The sequence below is a fragment of the Aquarana catesbeiana genome, linkage group LG06 (assembly GCF_042186555.1).
Source record: "Aquarana catesbeiana isolate 2022-GZ linkage group LG06, ASM4218655v1, whole genome shotgun sequence".
NCBI lineage: Eukaryota > Metazoa > Chordata > Amphibia > Anura > Ranidae > Aquarana > Aquarana catesbeiana.
In genome coordinates, this window is record NC_133329.1 from 117,412,368 (window position 1) to 117,421,315 (window position 8,948).

Consider the following 8,948-nt stretch of genomic DNA (forward strand, 5'->3'; position numbering starts at 1 on the left):
TTGTGTCAGCTTACCTTGAACTATTCTCATCCCACTCAAGTTTACTGGCCAGCAGACCCTGATGGACTTTGCAAATTTCTTGCTTGATTTTATCACTCGTTTGTGAGTATAATATTTTATTAATATTTTATTCAATAAAAATAATCTTTTGTTGCAAAGGTAATGCGCAAGGCTGATGCGTCATCTGTTTTTTTTTAGAGCAGTGCATTCTGCCCCTTGATTGGGCAAAACTTTGCCCAATCAGGGCGCAGTAAAACCTGGTTGTTAAGGAGCGAGGCTGGGAAGCTGGCTGCGATGGGGATGAGTGATGGGGACAAGGTGCTTTGGGGGTTCCTCTTAAAATTCATATCAGACCCAAAGGATAGAGGGGGGGGGGGGGGGCGTTGTATTTTTCTTTCTTTTTTTCTTTCAATAGCCGGGTGCTGGCAATTGCATCTGCGAGTCAATTTAAATGTGATTTGACTTGCTTTTTTTTTTCTTTAGAAATGTAATTTTTGCTGTAGCATGTTCTACATACAGTATGCTGCAGATGCGCCACTTTACAGGCAGACTAAGGGTACACCCATCACTGCTCCTAAAAAAAGATGTTTTAAAAAAAATTTTTGCATTGATACATGTCCCCCAGGGCGGTACCCGGACCCTCATACCCTTTTTATGGCCAATTACTTGCATATAAGCCTTTAAAATGGGCACTTTTGATTTTTTTTCTGTACGGCTCCCATAGACTTCAGTGGGGTTCACCGTCCGGGTTAGAACTTTTCCCCTGTTTGGCAGTTCTGCTGCAAAACAAACAGAGGGGTGTTTGGCCCATCTCTAGCTGTGCAGCACAATGTCTGGTCTGATTTACTTGAAGACAAAGTGTGCTTCCACAGTCTATTGGGGAACATGGTCTGGGTAATGAAGAGTTCAATTATAAGTTAGTTGCGCAGTATGGAGTATCAAAAAGGAGGAGCAGCCAATTTGGGAGAGGTAGCGCTGTTGATGGTGGTATTATAGATTGGGTGGCCTGGCACATGGCACAACCTACTAAGCAGGTGGGTCCCTATCTTAGGGTCCACTGCAGAACGGAACCCTTCTAGAGACTGGATCTGAAACCACAGTATGCAAGGCCCTGCAAAGTATTTGTGATGGCTCCTTTCTTTATTTCAGGCTGAGCACATTGTGTAATGTGTATATTGTGAGAGAAGCTGGTGGAAGAATGTCAGCACTCAACTCTATTTCCCTCAAAATGACTCCATAGTCAGTACCAGAACAGGTGTCACTGGCTAGGTAAAGAATGTTTTAATTGCGTGTGTGGGGCCTGGTGAAGTAGTTTGGCCTCCAGCCATGAGGAGTGCTGAACCCACACTAGAAGCAGTATAAATATATCAGCATGCAGTTCTGTCATACTAGCATGTGGGCATACATTAGTACTTGCAAGATTGCGTACTGACATACGTCCTGGATCCAGATAGTCTGCATCCAAGGGCATATGTTGTTATGTAGGCTAATTCAATATTGGAGCAAACACACCTACTGTAAACAATTTATTTGTATGCAGCAGCTGTGCATCCCTAGTAGGGAAATATGCAGATATGGTCTCATGTGCATGATGCCTAAAAGAAGACTGTAAATACTTACCACAGTCTTCCCTCTGAGCTTTGCCCATTACAGGAGACAACAGTGATGTCAAGGTCAGCAGGGGGAATCAGTACCCCGGAGATCGACATTCCTGGAAGCGATGTTTTCACTTCAAGATTTCCTGTGAATGGAGCTCATGGTGTTCTGACAGCATGGGCAGAGGGAAACATAAGTATCAGTCTTTTTTTTACAGGTATGACCTATTAGACCTTTTAGGTTTTTGCTTCCATGACAGGGTCTCTTTAAGGTGGATATAAACCATAAATGGTAGACTTATTTTCCTAAGTCACTGTACATATTAAAAATAAATTATCCCAAATATTGTGTTATATCAAGTATATACCAAACTTGGTGGCTCAATACTGTTCCAATTAAATATAATACAGGGTTGAGCCACTAAATTTGGTATATATATATGATATAATATCATAAACAATTGCCGTGTTTTTTTTCTAGTGATGGGTTTTAAAATGACTCAGTTCCTTCGGCCTGAATGGGCAAAACAACAAAGTCTCTTTAACCACAACTTAGGCCTAATGTAAAGACTCGACCGAGGATCCAAGGAGTCCCACAGCAGTACAAGTTGTACCAAGAATTAACTTGAAGACTAATGTAGCTACTTCAGTGTGTTTCTGGCCAGGTCAGGATTAATTTAATGTACGATGAAAGCATTTTTGCTAAAGCCTAAGTGACTATTAAAAACAAAACATAAAACAAAATGGAAGGTAAGCACAAGGGTCAATACTTACCTTTAGTATGAAGCGTCCTTTGCGCCTTGGACATCTGGTTCAGTAGAAATTACGACTACCCTTTCCACCCAGTTCCTTCATTCATAGAAGCCATTACCACAGTTTCTATGAATGAAACACAATCTATGAATGGAAGGGGTGGACCTTTCAACAATCCATCTGTTTCATTTCATAAATATACTAAAAAAAACCCTACTAAATAAAGAAAAAATTAAAAGTAGCTAGTTTTATTTTAGAAAAATTTGGAAAAGAAAGAGTCAAATTGATAGTTTTTGGTTTGACAAAATGTTTCCACTTATCCCTACTGACCATATTACATGCTCCAGTGAATATCAGCTCTTCTCTCTTATTCTGTAGATCTGGCTAAACCAGGGAACACTGAGTCATTCACTTCAGTGAATACAAAGTCAACCATACTAGAGCTCTGTCCTAAGAACTAAGGTGGTTCATTACAGATTTCTAACTAGGTAACATGAAACACCACAAATCTAGATTTACATGTCTTGTCCCCTTTATGATCTAACAGCTTTGAAATCAACTTCCTCACCGATTCAGAAGACCAGACCGCTTTCCATTTAAAACCCTGTTTTGCCGAAGACACCATTATCTGCAACTCCTTTTTGTCAGGTGGCTGGGGACATGAGGAACAAATTGACCCTTCCCCTTTGGAAGCTAATGAGCCTTTCCAGGTATGAACTGGTCATGAGTCACAATGACAGTCAATGTCCCATTACAAGGATTCTTCATATATTAGCAGTGGAGCTTGTTATAAACCTTATAGCCTGTGTCTATACAGAATACTGATCCAGTTTTCATGCTTCTGATAATGGCAAAATGCTAATAGCTTAGTGTCTTTCATTTTTAAATACCTTATAATGCCCTCAGTTTATACTGATATGATTGGCATATTTTAATTTTAATGGGTTGAAAAATAACAGTTTTTGCAATTTACTTATATAAGCTGTCAATTAGTGTTGGTAGAACATGAAAATGATTTTGACATTACACCGATATGAGTTGCTTACAAAGTAGCATACACAGTGAAAGTGGACTTCAAAGTCACGTAGACCTCTATCCTTCCTTACTTTTATTTCTTTCTATTTCTCTTTCCTCCCTGTCATATTTCTTCCTCCCTTCCTATTTTCCTTGCCCTTTTTTTCCTATTTTCCTTGCCCTTTTTTTCATCAGTTTCCTTCCTTCCTATCTTCCTTTTCCTTCCTTCCTTCCTTCCTTCCTTCCTTCCTTCCTTCCTTCCTTCCTTCCTTCCTTCCTTCCTTCCTTCCTTCCTTCCTTCCTTCCTTCCTTCCTTCCTTCCTTCCTTCCATCCTTCCTTCCTTCCTTCCTTCCTCGTGCTCACTCTCGAAGGAGCAGCTGGTAATTGGGTTCCTCACTCCTGCACAGCCAGGCAACAAGTATTCTCCACACTTTCTCCAGACACAATGAACAGTCTTTGAGCTTTTGTTTGTATGTTTTATTAGGGGTAACAACTTGAATCAGGAATAAGAATTATGGGATGTCCGACTTTATAGCAACAAAACCAGGGACAACTTCCTCCCCATGTACATGCTTCCAGAACTGTCTTTCTTCCCGAACACTGACAGTCTTTGATAGAAAAGCAAAAGGAATAAGAACTCTCAGTCTCTCCATTGTAGACACTGATCCCAGTTCCACTGACTGCAGGAACTATCAGCCCACCTGGTTGCTTCTACACTACACGTTTTGGTGATCAGAACTCCTTGTCCCAAACCCCTTTTGTTATTCTGAAGAAATCACTCTTTGTTCCTCTGTGCCCCTGTCAAGGTGGTATATTCTTCCTGTCTTAAAACGTCTCCCTGCAAGATTTTAGGAACCATCCAGCATATCCCTAGATCATTTGATTAATGCTTTTTTGATCCCAGACTGCGAAGCTGAGGATCCAATAATTTTGGTGAGTGGGGACACCAAAGGGGGAGCCGCTTCACTGATTCAAAAGTTTTGGAGCATCGTTGCACTTTTCACTGAAGCACCTGAACACTTTTAGATTTTATTTTTTTGTTTTCTCTTAACATTGATACATTAGGCGCTGTGAGGCACCAGACACCTGCCTGTATGGGTCATCCAGCACTGAACTGCAATAAACTTTTGACCCAGATTCAAAGACTCATTTTACCATGAGCCAAAACATAAATTTGCCTGCACTACCACACTAGAGGGTGCTACACCTATTTTCCTTCCTCCCTTCCTCTACCTATCCTTACCCTATTTTTCTTCCATATTTCCTTCTCCCTTCTTCCATTTTCTCATTCCTTATTTCTATCTTTTTTTCATCCCTATCCTTCTTACCCTTCTTTTCTTCTTTCCTCCCTTCTCATCTTTTGCTTTCTTTCCTACTTTCCTTTTTTCCTATGCTTCTGTAGCACTACCCCCTGCAGGGGCTGCTGGTAACGGTCTTCTCAATCCCTGCACAGCTAGGCACGTTGCATTTTTTCACTTGCAACCGGACATAAGAAGTCAGTCTCTGGGATCAGTCTCTGGGCTTTTTTTGTTGTTTTAATTAGGGATAATATCTTGGATAGGGCAGAGGGGTTATGGGATGCCCAACTTGACAAAAAAATTATTGGGGACCTCTTCCTTCCTCTGTACAAAACAAGGATCCTAGACTGTTCTCCTTCCTAGACACCCTCAGTCCCTAAGAATCAGCAGCAAAAGTCCCTTGAGGAATAGGAGCTCTTGGTTCCTTTTAGCAAATAGCACAACATGTTGTAAACTGCATGCAGGAGTATCTCCTCTCCTTTGTGAACTGCTCCCAGTTCCACTGCCTGCAGGAGCTACCAGCCCACCTGGCTGCTTCAAAGATTTCCCAGGGCAAGGGATAGAGAGAGTTAAGCACAGCGCTGTCCTCCTGAAAGCTTGCTACATGTGGCAGTCTTTTCCTTTGTGAATCCCCGTGAATCCCTGTTTGTGCTGACACTCTTATGCCCTGTACACACGGTCGGATTTTCCAACGGAAAATGTGTGATAGGACCTTGTTGTCGGAAATTCCGACCATGTGTAGGCTCCATCACACATTTTCCATCGGATTTTCCGACACAAAGTTTGAGAGCAAGCTATAAAATTTTCCGACAACAAAATCCATTGTCGGAAATTCCGATCGTGTGTACACAAATTCGACGGACAAAGTGCCACGCATGCTCAGAATAAATAAAGAGATGAAAGCTATTGGCCACTGCCCCATTTATAGTCCCGACGTACGTGTTTTACGTCACTGCGTTCAGAATGATCGGATTTTCCGACAACTTTGTGTGACCGTGTGTATGCAAGACAAGTTTGAGCCAACATCGGTCGGAAAAAATCCTAGGATTTTGTTGTCGGAATGTCCGAACAAAGTCCGACCGTGTGTACGGGGCATTAGTGTTGAGCGAACGGCTCGGCCCGAGCATGAGTTTGGGCCAAACATTGGCTGTTCGCCCTGTTTGAGGAACACCCAAATTTGCAGGGTGTTCGGTGGGTGTTCGCCCCACTGAACGCCCTGCAATGCACTGCGCACAGCACAGTGCATTCTGCGCCCAATCAGAGCGCAGTAAAAGCTGGTTGTTAAGGAGCGAGCCAGGAAGCTAGCCGTTGTGTCCTTAACAACCGATGAGTCATCAGCTGCCAATGGGCTTCCCCCACTGACAGCTGAATAAAAAAAAAACATTTGCTGGTAAAAAGAAACTGTAAAAAATGGACTGGAGGGGGCCCCACGTTGTTTTTTTTTATTGTTGCATTTTAAACATCATTAAAATCACTGCTCCTGAAAAAACAATTGTTTTAATTTTTCTTTTTGCCATTGTTACATGTCCCCCAGGGCAGTACCCGAACCCCCATACCCCTTTTATGGCCAATTACTTGCACATAAGCCTTCAAAATGGGGCCTTTTGATTTTTCCTGTTCGGCTCCCATAGATTTCAGTGAGGCTCACCGTTAGGGTTAGAATTTTTCCCCTGTTCGGGAGTTCTGCTGCAAACCGAACAGGGGGGTGTTTGGCCCATCTCTACTCACTCATTTACCTTGCCAGGACATTTTGCCTGGGGATTGGTCAGATTACTCTAAATATGCAGATCAGGACCTCCTGGCCTCCGCCCACTGGCTTCCAGAAGCATCTACAAGCTTCTAGATTCAGGGGGAGGTACCAGAGATCTCCATCCAGCCTGACCTGCAGTAACCTGACCCAATTTGAGACTCAAATAGCTTACCATGAGTCATAAGCATACATTTACCTACACTAGCACTAGTAGTAACACACTTAAGGGTGCTACACTTCTTACCCTTTTTTTCTTCTCTCTATCTTTCCTCCCTTCCTATCTTCGCTTCTTCTATTTCTTTTCTTCCCTCCTTCTTTCTTTTCTTCCTCCCTATCCTCTTTACCCTTCTCTTCTTCCTCCATTCCTTCTTCTTTTCCTATCTGATTTTTTTCTCTTTCCTTCCTATTATCCTTACCTATCTTTGCTACCACCTTTCCTTCCTCACTTTCTTCTTTCCTTCCTTCCTGGTTGTACCAATTTTTCTCGAATGGGACTTTAAGGGCAACCAAAAGACTTGTAACAAGATTATTTAAAAAAAAAAAGTTTTATTGCAATCTTTAAAAGATATATGTCCAGCAATAAAATCCATACAGTAGTTACAAAAATTAATATCACCATATTGGTATTGAAAACAATATGCTTGAAATTTTAAGTAGTACACCCAGGCTGGTTCCTACTGTACAACCAAACTTTTTCTGATTTAGCAGCTAGTCCATGTACTGGGAACTCCAACGCATTTCAAATTTGTTATATTCAACATTCTTCTTCAGAGATAATGTACCACTAGCATATGTACAACACCATCTTTCATACCAAACATCCTTCTATATCATCACACAAAGGCAGATTGCTCAAAGGGAACCCAAGCACACACTAAGACTGCACGGGCCAGGCCAGCTGTTGATAGAATCCAAAGTCTATCAGAGGTTTCCAAAATACGTATTCAAGATCTGTAGGACACCTCCAATGTTCCTGTAAGGGAAACAACAACTTCTGCTACATATATCTTTTAAGGATTGTAATAATACTTTTTTTAAAAAAAATTTATAATCTTTTTACAAGTCTTTCGGTTCCCCTTAAAGCAGTGGTCATCAACCCTGTCCTCAGGGCCCACTAACAGGCCAGGTTTTATGTATTACCTTGGGGAAATGTAGACTAGAATACTGCAATCACTGAACAGCAAATGATATCACCTGTGATGTGTTTCAGTTATCTTGCAAACCTGGCCTGTTAGTGGGCCCTGAGGACAGGGTTGATGACCACTGCCTTAAAGTCCTATTAGAGGAACATTGGTACAACCTGTATTTATAAGGGATGGTGGCAACCTATACCCATAATTGAGTTACTTTTATGTTTTTCTTCCTTCCTTCCTTCCTTCCTTCCTTCCTTCCTTCCTTCCTTCCTTCCTTCCTTCCTTCCTTCCTTCCTTCCTTCCTTCCTTTCTCTTCTTCCACTTTTCTTTCCTAACTTCATATCTTCTTTTTATCCTTTTTCTCTTTTTCCTTCCTTACGTTTTTCCTCCCAATCATTCTTGTCCATTCTTTTCTTCTACCTTTCCTTCCTCCCTTACTATCTTCCATTCTTCTCTTTCATTAATAATTAATTCCTCCTTTCTCCCTTTTCTCTGTGTAATACTTAGTAATATATAATATTGATACTATTAGTTGCCGTCAAGCTCAATAATCTGTAATTCATTCATTTCAGATTGAAATCCACTCAGACAGGGAACATTTCCAGGTGTTCATAAATGACAGCATGAGCATCCAATATCGCCACCGAATGAAGCACTTCTCTGGCATAACCAAACTGCGTATTCTGAATGACATTAACATTTCCTCTGTGGAGATCACTAAGCGTGAAATGAATGAGTAGTATGGCCAAGCTTGAAAGACCTGTTCAGTACAAGATGCAATGTACCCCAATGTGACCAATCAGAATCTGGCCTCAAATCTTATTGGCTGTGATGGTTATGGCATCTTGTATTATTGCTCTGTGTTCTGCTTTATTGATTTAGGCAGCAAATCTATACACCTCCTTCTAAATTATATCATTTCAAAATGGCCTCAGATTGCATGCACACCCTTGCCATTAGCAATATGTTATTTGTAATAATAATAAAAAAAATAAAGTTTCTTTTAGATTGGTTGTAGATTTGGCTTTTTTTTTTCCAATCTGATGAATAATGTCTAAACTTTTTTTTTCAAATTGCCAAAGATCAGATTTAATTAGACAGGATTTTTTTTTCAGTGCACACATTATGTTACCAATCACATGCACTACAGCCAACTATGTTCAGGAAAATTATTGTTGGAATTTTAGAACATCATCTTATTTATTCAGGATTGTGATTGGTCAGCACCATCACATTTCTTCTGTAAAGGTGAACTAACCCTTTAAACAAAGAAGAGAAATCAGCTGTGAAAATCATTAACATTTCAAACATAAATGTATCTTTTTATACATGAAAATATTTTGGGAGATCTCCTTACGTTGCTTTCCCCGTCTCACTCACACCATTCTGCAAGAATTTGTTAAG

General features: G+C 40.8%; 1 protein-coding gene across 1 annotated transcript in view; it reads left to right on the forward strand.

Moving 5' to 3' along the window:
• GRIFIN (galectin-related inter-fiber protein) overlaps positions 1–8,561 on the forward strand; it is a 41,156-nt gene extending 32,595 nt beyond the window's left edge. Inside the window, exons 3-4 of the mRNA XM_073636716.1 lie at positions 2,896–3,058; positions 8,117–8,561. Of these exons, the coding sequence (XP_073492817.1) occupies positions 2,896–3,058; positions 8,117–8,284 (331 nt within the window). The 3' untranslated portion in view covers positions 8,285–8,561. The remainder of the gene's footprint in view (positions 1–2,895; positions 3,059–8,116) is intronic.
• The last annotated feature ends 387 nt before the right edge of the window (positions 8,562–8,948 follow it).